Source organism: Chamaea fasciata, unplaced genomic scaffold (genome assembly GCF_029207755.1).
Source record: "Chamaea fasciata isolate MVZ Bird 193981 ecotype frontalis unplaced genomic scaffold, bChaFas1.0.hap1 SCAF_1, whole genome shotgun sequence".
NCBI lineage: Eukaryota > Metazoa > Chordata > Aves > Passeriformes > Sylviidae > Chamaea > Chamaea fasciata.
Window position 1 is genome coordinate 9,501,297 of NW_027094086.1, and position 12,642 is coordinate 9,513,938.

Here is a 12,642-nt window from a genome sequence, read left to right on the forward strand (position 1 = left end):
ATTTTCTGCAATCCACAGATAGAGAAATGATGCACACAGAGATCAGTTGCCATGTCAGAACCATGAGTGGCAGCTCAAGGACATGATCCCAGGTCTATAGAGCCTTTATTTCATTCTCCAACTGCTTCCCAGGTTCATTTTGGTCTGAACCTTCATTTTCACTGCAGGCGAAGCACTGCATGTGGCCATCAGCATACATTTAGCAGCTTCGGTAGAACCAGAGATGTGCCTGGTAATGACACAGCCACATCGTTTCCAGAGGGAAAGAGAAAATATTGAAATGTTTGCAATGTGGGTTGAGGCTTTATTTCATTCTCTTTTTATTTTGGAGAGCCTGCTATGCCAGCTGCCCTGCAACATGTTCATTTCTGCAGTATCACGCTCTGATTTTAGTCATTGCTATTTCTCATATTAAGAAAAAAAAAAAAGGAAAAGAAGCATCCAGATACTATGACTCCTTCTTTGGAAGGACTCTTATTTCTCTCGTTCCAATCAGAGTATCTCTTCATGACACATTGGCTTCATCTTGTCCTTTGCAATCCCCCTAACATGGCCTGCTCTCATGGTAACATGTCTGCAGTGCCCTTCCCAACAATCCTTCAAAGATTTGCTCACTGCCAGGAATGCAAGGATAACCATGCCCAGGTTTCTCTGTGGTGGTCCTCAGCCTCACCAATGAAGTGATGGTGGGTAGTGCTGGAACACCACCTCCCTCAGGGCAGGCAGTTCTTGCCAGACCATCTCTGTGAGTAATGAGCAGGCTCACATTTTCACAAGGTTAATGTCAAACCTGCAAGTGGCTCCACTGACAGTTCTCTTATCCATCAGCACTTGTAGAAATTTGATATCTTCGGACTCTCCAAAAAACCAGTCCATATAGAAGAATATACTGCTGTGCTTTTGTATTCTGTAGATGTTGTTAGAGCCGTGTTTGAATCTGTTGTCTCCTGACACATAGAATCATAGAATCATTAAATATCCTGAGTTGGAAGGGACCCACAATGTCACTCAGTTCAACTCCTGTCCTGGCACAGGACCATGCCCAAGAATCCCATCATGTGCCTGAGGGCACTGTCCTAGTGCTTCTTGAACTCTGTCAGGCTTGAGGCTGTGACCACTTCCCTGGGGAGCCTGTTCAAGTGCCCAACCAGTCTCTGGGGGAAAAACCTTTTTCCTAATATCTAACCTAAACCTCCTCTCATAAAAGTCCCAGCCATTCCCTTGGGTCAAGTCTCTGGGCACCAGAAAGAAGAGATCAGTGTCTTTGCCTTGTGAGGTTGTTGGAGATCACAATGAGGTCTCCCCTCAGTCTCCTCCTCTCCAGGCTGAACAACTCAAGTGACCCTAGCTGCTCCTTGTAAGGCTTCCCCTCCAGACCCTTCAAATGCATTATTACACTTCCTATGAACTGAAGTAAAGTTTTTTAAATGAGCATCTCTAACAAAAAAAAAAAAAAAAACAACAAACTGTGAAATAGAAAGACCAAATTCAGTACACCTGTAACAAGAAAAGAAGCATGTCTGTCCTGAGCCTGCTGCCTCCTGCTGCAGTGAGCATTTTGCTGTTTTCTCTTTGGAGAATGCAGAGGTGGCAGGGGAACAGCCCATTGCTTGTTGTTACTGGGAGCCTGGAATGCCATTACGTCTGTTTGACACTTGATCGTGCATGACAAAACCAAAAAACAAAGGCAAAACTGAATCAGCAGATTAGTCAGCTTAATCTTGTGTAACTCAATGCTGCACTTCATTTTCAGTGCTGTTATTTTCAGATGTCCTTTGAGATGGTTATTTGAGCTACCTTATCATTCAGCCAAGCTACTTGCCCAGGACATTCAAGTAAATAAGATGCAAAATATACTATTCAGCAAAATATTTCTGATGTTTTGATTTAATCTTTGTTCGTTTTTTCCACATGGTGTTAAAACCACAAGATCTTAATGCTACTAAAATGTCATTTATAATGAGAACACAATGGGCTCTCTTTTTGCTACCATTTTAATATTGAAAGAATGCAAAAAGAGCCTTCTGTTTAAGTCACTATTGTAAGTGCTAAAAGGTTTTTAAAATAACATGTAGTTTCTGAGACATTTGCTATCTCATTTTAAATACCAGATGAAGACAAATGCTGGGAGATGCCAATATTAAAATTGAAATCAGCTGATTCTTGCATTCAAAACAGTCACAGCAGCAGCACAGATTTTTGACACAGCTCATGTAGTTCATAAGCTACATTGGCAGATACTGTCCCTTAAAAACCACAGAATTGCAATCAGCATGTTTGCTAGAGCTGGATTTTGGTCTTCTTCATGTTGAACAGTGTGACCTAGACAAGAAGTTTTCTTTTACTGGAATGTTACCTGACTATTCTGTCTCAGTAACACAACCATTTCAAAGGTCTGTTTGTAAATATCAAAGCCAAAAGCCTTCTTTCTCAAGCAGAAACACTCTGCAGTTTACCATGTAAGTTCCCTTCAAGCAAATTAGCACCAGTCACAATGTGTGATGTAGGCTTTAGTGTTTAAAATAGACTTTGCCTTTTCCTGTGAGTACATCATGCACTTACATGATATTAAACGTGTAAACATGCTGCAGGTTAAAATACATAGCTGTTACATTTTGTACAAGGCTGTCAGTCGTCCCACCGTCGTCTGCGAGGACACAGCTCCTGGAGGTGAAATGCCTCCTGACTAAACATTTCCCGGTGAAGTACAAAGTGATGATGTTACTTGTCCTTACATAAATGGGGTGGTTTTGCTTGGCAAAACTATGAGAGTTCCATTAACAAAAAAGGTTTACCTAGTTTTAGCACATGAGATATTCCAAAACCAAAAGCGTAACTCATCCTGCTGAGATTCTTGTTGATTTGAAGCTTCTTTTATCCTCTAAGCCCATTAATTTTGTCAGAAGTTATCTGAAAGTAAAACTATAAAAATGTAGGAACAGCAATTTACCATATAGATGTTTTCTCAGGCAACCTCAAATCAGCTTTATCAGGTATCAGATGCCATGGATGTCTGATGTCATACAATGATATCATAAAGTGAGTTAGGATCAGGAGGAGGATGGGAAGTACTGCTGACTGCTGTGTTTAGCTAAAATGGATGAATCTAACACCGAACCACAAACATATTCAAGATAGCAGTATAGCAGAGAAACATAGCCTAAAGATATTTTCCTGATGAATTTTAGCACACCACTACTTCTGTTGCTATTTGTTGCTGAGCTGGTGACACTCTCCATGTTTGTGGAGATGCTAAGGAGCATAAAAAGAACAACTATATAGTTTACTAAGGAAAGCATGTGCATTTCAATGATTAGAAATTATTTTAGTTTAAACACTACTGTCTATCATATTATAAAATCACAACTTTTATCTGCAGTAATAGCCAAGATGGGAACCTTACAAGTCAAGAAATTAGTGTAGTTGTAAACCTGTATTTGCAAAAAGGCATCATCATGTTCATACTTGAGAATCAAAACCCCCTGAATTTGACATGTGAGATCTTGCCATGACTACACCTGTACTAATCAAAAGGAGTCACTCCACAGAACTGATGTGCAGAGTGATTTCCTTCTCCAGCTAACAACTCACTTCACTGCCACACTGAGAGGTTGGAAATGGCCCTGGAGGCAGCTTGTCTGAGCATGCTTGACAACACACTGGTGCACAGCCGGGGACTTGGCTCAAGCTTGTTTCCAAAAACCAAGCAGCAACCACACCTGAGTTTGCATCTGTGAGTTTGCTTCCTATGCAGCAGGGAAGTGTGATCTCAGGGTGGTCCTCGGGCTGCTCTCTGCAAGCAGCATAATCACATCCCACAGGAGATGCACCACCAGCTTCAGCCAAGATGAGGTGTTGATACCCTGAAGAGCTGACTTTGCATGACTAAAGCTAGACAGCCACAGACACAGCAGGGCCACAAGCTTATCTATCTGGCTCCTTATCTAGAGTAGAAAGATAATCTTGCTGTTCTCTACCTCATGGCTTTGTGGTTTCAATACTTAATTGCATTGATGATGTGAAGAGCTATGCAAGTGCCATGTAGATCTTCACCTCTGGCACATACTGGTCATGCTGCAAAGTTCACAATGATGACACCATCATCACCTGTTCACTCCTGCTCAGCTTCTGTGAGTTAACTGATTACCTCAATCTAAATATAAGCTGTCTAAAATACTATAAAATGAAAATACTGTCATTGCCATTCAGTTTATTGCACAACACCTGTGTTGGGAGTTTGTCATTGCAATGTTCCTTAGCCTCTCCCTAAGCATGGTGACTATCACCAGTACTGCAGAATTATTGCCAGTTTGCTGTAATCAACTCTTCTGTTTGCAATCACAATAAAAACCAGGGAATCAAGTGGATTTGTAGACTGAATCACTGGGTGGGATGGCAAGGCAGCACAACTTCCTTGACTGCAATGCATCAGCAGTAAGGAGTAAGTGATTTCCGGTGCTGCTTGCATGATCCTCAGGCATTGGCTTGTCCAGGGTGGACAAGGAGATTTATTTCACTTCAGAATACCAAGAGGAATGAGATAAGCAGACTTTCATTGGCAAACCTTCCATGAGAAAAAGACCGTGGCACAGCCTCACCCAGGATCTAGCACAGACTAAGATAGCATTACAGCAGACGCTGTGAAATATAACTTTCACACTCTGGTGATTATTCTTTGACATTTGTGAAGTGAAACAGTGATTTCAGTTAGTGACAATTTATAGAGAGGTGCATCTTACAAATTTAGAACTGAATCTCATATACTGATTGCAATTCAAAACAGGAAAAGTGGTTAAATCTGAAATTCACTAAATGCTACTTGAAATACTTACATAATTTGACCAGTTTAAACATCAGCACATTTTTACAGGCAGCTTGTATAATTTCTTTTTATTAACATCACATTAATTAACTGATCTTGCTTACAGTGAGTTTAAGTGAAAATAATCCAAGTCTAAAGAGGTCATGCCTATAGGGCTATTTTCTCTACTAACATTTGAATAGAAGGGAAAATCCTGTTTCTAAGTAGCAAAACAGAGCACTGTATTCTCTCTGGCAGAGTAAACAATTTCAGAACTGTCAAAAACAGACCAAAAGGCAATTATGATCTTCCTTTTTCATTTTTAGGCCTTGTGCTATTCTCTTATTTGCCAGTGTTCTTCTGTATTCGTTCTATTTTTTATACATTTAATATGTCTTTTTAGAAGACAGCTTTTTTCCTGATAAGGAAACACAAAAGCGCAGCTGCACTTACTCTCTGCTCTGCGTTCACTTCTATCACTTTTCACTGGTAGAGTTTGCCTGGCCGGTCTACTCCCTTTCTTAGTTGAACATGTTCTTCAGTTCTGTAGTTTAAATTTTCACAAAACAGTATCAAAGAAATTATGTCTTTAGCAGTATGTTCAGCTTCTGGGGGGATTTGTTTGGGATAGCAGATGAGATTATTTTACAATCCAGAGATTAATGGCCAAGCTCAGTAACTTCAGCCTAAAGAACAATTCAACCCTAACAGTGAGAGTACCCAATTAATTAAACCAGTTTGTCCATCAGTGCGATGGATTTATCCTCACTTGAAGTCTGCCAGCGAGGGATCAGGAATCTTCCTAATGTGAACACTGTGGCTGAGGTGCAGACCACCAGTCTGGCCCAGGAACAGTTGTGTGACAGCCTGTGATTGATGTTTGGCAGGAAATTACAGGGGATGAGCACAGAGACCCTGCTTGGCCCTCGGGCCACATCCCTCACCCATCCAGTTCCCAAGCAGGCTAGGCCAAAACGGCTCTTTTGGATGTTACCAACAGCTCTTCCCTGGCCCAACCCCCCAGCCACTTCTTTGCTCTCCTTTCCGTAATGCTTTTAATGCCACCAGCCATTTTTATCTCCTTGGTCTCTCTTCCTCCTCCACTCCTCTTATGAACACAATCATCAATTGATTTTCTTCCTACCTCACCCATTGCTTCTTCAGAGCTTCTTTTTTTTTTTTTTTCTTTTTTTTTTTTTTTTTTTTTTTTTTTCCTTTCTCTTCTCAAATCCATTTTTCAGTGCAACTCCCACACAGTTCTTTTCTTGGCTTCCTCCTCCTCTTGCCTACTCTACCTTTCAGAGTCTCATGACGTTTAACAATCATCTGTACAAGCTCAGAGCCTTTGTGCCAGAAAGCTGGATCACGTGAAGCAGCAGCAGCAGCAGCAATCACATGGCCATATGGAGGGCTTCTACTAAAGCAATGAAATCACAGAAACATGTTCAGGCAGGACCATTGCTCAGGAGTATGGGCCATATTTTTGCAGACAGAACTGCATAGAAATAATTTTTTATGGGTATACTCAAATCAGGTATCTCCTTTTTATCCTTACTCAGGCACTGCAGTTTTTAGTTGATATTGTCAGCTTTTGAGTCGCACAGGCATTTTATTAGAATTACCTACAAAACTATGTACAAGCCTAGATGCACTGTAATGTGGTAGGTACTTATACAGAAAACAAAATCTTTTCAAATGGATACAGCCATATAATATTGCTTATTCTCAATTGTTAAGATTTGAGAATATTTACCATTCCTGAATGGCCCAGCTTCTGTGGAGAGAATCCCAAACACGAGGAGGAAATCACACAGTATGACTAAATAAATCACACTGATGCAGCAGATGACCACAATTACTTGAGCCTCCTGAGACTTAGCGTTCTTTAGAAAGGAACATATGGGACCCCAAACCTAAGCTTTAAAAAAAATAAAAAAATAGAGCTGTCTGTCAGTTGCCTGAGTTACATGATGCAATAATGGATAAAGGACACGTTAACTATTCAGAAGTACTGCTTGTGAGAGCGGACACAGGGCTGTTAACCCGCGCTTCAGGTCTCGGGCCAGCGCTGCTGCTGGGACACCGCGGTGGGCTGTGAACCCAGCCACGGCAGCACTGAGACAGCTCTGCTCTGGAAGGGCTCAGGAAGAGAACTAGAAACGCAAAATCGGCAATAGCAACTTCAAGAGCTCCTCTGAATCATAGCAGAACTTCTTAAAAATTAACTAAGTCTACGGAGCGTAAAAACATACGCAGTCAAGACTGCAGAGAGGGATGGCTCCCACAGCGGTGGCTGCACGAATCCTCGGCTCTGCATCACCGGCGGATGGGGCTCCGGACTTAAACAAGGGAAAAAAAGAAGCAAGAGACCCTCTGGCTTGCCCTGGGGATTCCCTGGACCGAGAGCGGACGCGCAACCCGAGGCGGGCAGGGTCCCTCCCCGCTTCCAGAAAGCACGGGAAGCTCATTTTCCCACTTAGGGACAGTACTGGAGCCCAAAACCCCTCGACCATGTCAGCTTCCACCAAGAAGCCCTTTTTTATGATAAGAAAACGAAAGAGTGGCAGCCTCCCCCCTCAGAATCCGCGGGGCCGGGGGAGGGGAGCGGCGGCCGCGCCTGCGCGGAGCCGCTTCCTCGTCGTCGCGCGTAGCGGCGGCGGGCGGCGCGTGCCCGTCAGCGGTGCCCGTCAGCGCGGCCCCGCGGCCCCGCCGCGCCCGGCCCGGCCCCGCCTCCCCGGCCCGGGGGGCGCAGCCCGAGCCCGCACAAGTCAGTGCTCGACGCGGGCGGGAGCAGTGGCTGGGGCAGGGGGCGTGGGGGGGTCGGCGCGGGTGGGGAAAGGGGCTGAGCCCGGCGCGGTCGCCGCTCCCCTCCCGCCGCCCTCCCCGCAGCGCCGCGGCGGGGCCGGGCTGGGCTGCTCGGAGGCGGCCGTGGGAGCGCTCCCCACCGGCGGGGCCGAGCGAGGGGCGCCGTGCGGGGGCCTCTCCCCCTTCACCTCCTGTCCGGAGGAGGAGGGGGCGGCCGGGGAGAGGCTGGATGTAGCGGGCGAAGCCTCAGCCTCCCTCTGCGGCTCCGGTGCTTTGATGCTGCGGGTCTCTGCTGGCTGTTAACATCTTCTTCCCTCTACCCTTTTTTTTTTTTTTTTTTTTTTTTTTTTTTTTTTTTTTTTTTTTTTTTTTTCTTATCCTCCCCCCCTCCCCCCCCCTCCTTTCTCCTCGAAACTTGGCTTCCCCTCTCTCCGGATCTGTGTGCCCGGCTTCTCCTGGGCTTTACCGGTGGGGTAGGATCATGCCGGACCAGATCACCGTGTCGGAGTTCATCGCCGAGACCACAGAGGATTACAACTCCCCGACCACCTCCAGCTTCACCACCCGCTTGCAGAACTGCAGGAACACGGTCACGCTGCTGGAAGAGGTAAACTGTCCACACCCTACACCCCATCCCCTGTTTTTTATCCTTGTTCCTTTTTATTTTATTTTATTTTTTTTTTCTGCTTGCCTTTGAGAGAGCATCAGGGACGGGGCAGCACCAGCCGCCCAAATCCTCAGGAGCCAGAGGCGTTGGTATGCATGTAATCTGGTCTTTTAATTGTGGGACTTTGCCCTTGTGTTGAGCTAGTTACAGAAAGCTTTCCTACTCTGGCGTCTCAAAGATTAGTGCGTAAAGCAGTTGTCTGAACTTAAATGTTGCTGTGGTACTTCTTGGTGTTTTCAGTGTTGTCGGTTGTTGCAATAGAAAAAATGCGTGAATGTTGGGATTTTTAGAGGGAAGATGAAGGGTGAGTTTTGTTTGGGAGCGTTAGTAGAGGTTTTCCCCAGCCACTCGTTACATCAAGTAAGCACAGAACTCTGACTGCAGAAATCTGCCAAGGGAGACTTGGTTTAAGAAATGAGGTAAGGATGAAGAGATTAATGTGGAGTGAGGGAAATAATATGAAAACAGAATTGGTGGAAGGAGAGGAGCAAAATAATGCAGCAAAAGAGATTATACAGTCTCAGCACTCCAACCTTGAAGCCTCAGTTGCTGGGGTTTTTTCATGCTTGTTATGAGCGTCATTTAAATGTTCACCCTGCTCTGCTGTCAAGAAGTAGGAGTGTGAAAATGGGTAAACTTTCAGAGCTGGTTTCCAAGGAATATCAGTGTACTGCTTCCTATCTGAGGTTTCAGAGTAATTTCCTATGGACTAGGTCAGTGGTTATGAGGAAATGTCTTCCAAATGACTTTAAAGCAAGACAGTGTACAGCTCTTCTCTTGCACTGTGCTTGCTTCAAGGTACAAGCATAATGACTCTGAAAGAAGACGGGTTTTTGCTATTGTTGCATAGGTTGCAGTTAGTTGTTGTTTTGGATTATATACTTAGTTCGTCAAGTATTTGTCGATTCTTCAGGAGCCAGCGTGTATCTAGGAGATGGATTTAATAGAGTCTTTTAGTTCTGCTGAATGTGTTGGCAGGAGCAAAACATTTGGTATGCAAGGAAAAAGTATAAATTATTTAATTATGGTGTTTGCCTGATAGTCTTGGGTATGGAAATATAATTCCACAGGATTCAGATCAGCTAAAGTTTTAATAGAAAAACTGTTTGTGTTCAAAATTTTGACAGTGCTTTTGTGTGCGGCAACTGACTAGAGTGATTGTAAGTTCACATTTAATGTTATGTATTTTATTTTTATTATGTAACGTAGATTAACATCTGTAACTTTTCCATGACTGTAACTGGTTTGGTTTTTCTTTTCTCTTGTAACTAAGCCATGGCCGCTAATAGATTTGTCAAAAATCAACCTGTTCGGTTAGTGTTTGACAGAATTGCTGCCCCCTGGTCTTAACTATGCAGAATAGGTACAGCCATTGATACGCTTATTAGTACAGTTGACAGCATGCATAGAGTTAAGTAAAAATATATATTCTGTCATCACTGGTGACTTCTAGGGTAAGAATACAGTGTGATGCTTTCATGGTTTGGCAGATACATCAGTGCAGGCTGAATGTGATAATGCCTGGTCAAAGAGAAACAAAATATAGAAGATAAATACACCATGTTCTGCACTATTTGTGGGGACTGTGTGTATTTTAGAAGTTTTATGTCACATTTGACAGCAATAAATCAGAGGAATAAAGAATGGTGGGTGCTTCTGGTGCTTGTGTTGGTTTTCTTTGAATTTCTTTTGTTTGTATAACTGTTTTATGTGCCCTGTTTAAACTGATTACAGTTTAAACTGGACTTGTTTTGCATTTTTTTATTATCTGTAAATACAAAAAGGCTTTATTTGGTGGGAAACAAGATATAAACAAGCTCTATTGTTACATGTGCAAAAAATCTGCAACTCTCCCAAATATATAGTTATTAATTTGCATGGGGAAATGCAGACAGTCAGGATGTGGCTAGCAAAAGGCTCCTTTGGAGTCTTTGTGTGTGCAAGCTACAGTGAAGACACAGTTCTGCTGCTGCTGGTTTCAAGCTGGGTTAGTTTCTGTACACCTGCTTACCGAAAGCAGTGAGTTCTGTGAAACACGGGATTGAAAATGAATGGTTGAAGTGGGTGTTCTGTAGCTGCTGCTGTTGATGTGTCATGGGTGACCTAGGAACTCCTCAAGCAGCTCCTGTACTTCAGTGTTGAGCCTGCTGTGTTAAGGCAAAGGGGATGATTCCATCCTTGGAGCTGTTTGATTTTTAACTGAATGTTGCATCTGGGTTGGAGCTCTCTCTGGGCTTTTGCAGGCAGTGTCAGGCTCTGTGCTGTTATGGCGCTGCTGCCTGAAGTATCTTATGTTGTTATTTTACAGCTAATTTAATTCGGCACAACCTGCACCCACCTCAATGCAGTTATAAGCTAGTTTGTGGATTAACTAATTATTTTCTTTATTCTAAGCGAGGTTGCAAACTGGAACTATTTTCTGAACAGAAATGGAAGGGAAATTAAGCAGATTTAATGAAAGTTAGCTCTGTTTCCCTGCCTCTCAGTCCAGTGTAATTCCTACTGTAGCTCAGATCAGTGGCTAGATCAGAAACACCTTTTCATATAGAATGTGACTAAAAAGAAATGGTTTTGTGTGTGCATGCCTTTACCTAGTTCCCTGAAGTTATTTAAAAATGGTGAACTTACTGTTCCTGCGTAACAACTGACAGGCTTTCTGAAATAATAAGAGGTGATGGACTCATTTGCTGATTTTCTCACTTGCTTTTGTCCATCAGTGAGAGGGGCAGTCTGTTCAGCTGGGTGAATTGATACATATTATCTCCCAGTTACGGCTCTTTTCCTATTATAATTAAAATCATTTCCAGAGGAGATTTTGGATCCAGTTAGATGCAATTTTGGAACAAGTTTCAACTGAAAAATCAGTGTGGACATGTTTACTGTTTCTGATGAGTTTGCATTCAGTAAGTTTTCAGTGGAAGGCCCTACAAAACACAAAGGCATACCTCACAAAATGAGAACCACGGAAGTGCTCCTCCAAAGGACTTCTCTGGTCTCAACTTGTAAAAAAAGCAAAAGACAAAACAAAACAAATCCTCCACCCAAACTTTATTTAAATCTTTGTTAATATTATCAGAGGCAGTAGTAAGAACATGCTGCTCTGTAGCAGTTTATTGAAGAGGAAGGTTTCATGCTACATTGTTTAAAACTACTGAAATTTAGGAAGATTTGCAAGTTGTTTTTCCTTTTAAGAGACCAAGCTTAGATATTTTGTCATCCAGTCACACTAGATTAAAAAAAAATAAAGACTGCTATATTTTATAGCCAGGCTTAGGCATCTTTAACAGTAATTACTAAAAGCTGCAAGATTGTTTTATTATAATATTTTTTTTAGAGCATGAGTGTTATGTAATTGCCTCAAACACCCATTTTAAAATTCATTCTACTGCTAAAATAATAGGGCTTTTTCTCAAACTCGTAGAGAGAGAAACAACCATTATAATGTACTATAGGTCGAGTTTGAGAGAATTTGCAGTCTGTGCTCCTTTCTGTTGATTTCTTCAGTATAATCTTGCATTCATGCAAAAAAGTTATTTTTAACATATTCTACAGGCAGGTGGGAGATGTCTTTTATAATGCAACACCTTTCCTCTTTAGAAAGCCTGAAAGAGTTGGAGTTCTTCAGCTTGTAAAAGAGAAGGCTCTGGGGAGACCTTAGAGCAGCCTCCCAGGGCCTAAAGGTGGTTACAAGAGAGTTGGAGAGGGACGTTTTACAAGGGCACGGAACGTCAGGACAAGGGTAATGGCTTCAAACTGAATAGGGAGGAAATTCTTTACTGTGAGAGTGGTGAGACACTGGAACAGCCTGCCCAGAGAAGCTGTGGATGCCCCATCCCTGGAAGTGTTCAAGGCCAGTGATCTAGTGGAAGGTGTCCCTGCCCATGGCAGGGGGTGGAACTAGATGCTCTTTAAAGTCTCTTCCAACCCAAACCATTATATAAATCTGTAACGATCATATGAAGAGGGAATTATTGCCTATGTAAATGGGTGGTTAATTTCTTTTTTAAAGAAAAAAGCCTAAATGGTGAATATAGACAGATTACTGATACAGTCTCTTAAAATACAGCATCTGCTTTGTTTTGACCAGACATGCTTTTATATCCACAGAAGCTCCGTGATTTGAATTACTCAAATAGATTTTGAAAAGTTGATTTTAATCATTGAGTTAATATTACTTTGTGAGCTAGTTGGAATTTTTAGAGAATGATGACATCTGTTCTGAGAATAAGTAGTGCCCATGTGGGATCACCACAAGACTGTCTTGATTATCATTCCACTGTGTCCCAGCTCCAGCTGAAAGGACATCTTTGCACTCAAGGGATAGCTCAGTTATCATGACCAGGCAGCTCTGTGTCTTTCTCCTGAAGTA

The 12,642-nt window shown here is 42.7% G+C and overlaps 1 protein-coding gene across 3 annotated transcripts in view; it reads left to right on the top strand.

Moving 5' to 3' along the window:
- Nucleotides 1-12,642, top strand: part of ASAP1 (ArfGAP with SH3 domain, ankyrin repeat and PH domain 1) — a 144,844-nt gene that overhangs the window by 21,367 nt on the left and 110,835 nt on the right. For 2 of the 3 annotated variants that reach the window (XM_066175892.1, XM_066175911.1), the window contains exon 3: nucleotides 8,084-8,213. In XM_066175892.1, the coding sequence (XP_066031989.1) occupies nucleotides 8,084-8,213 (130 nt within the window). Of the gene's footprint in view, nucleotides 1-7,553; nucleotides 7,569-8,083; nucleotides 8,214-12,642 lie in introns of those variants that run through there. The other variant, XM_066175902.1, reaches the window with a different exon arrangement.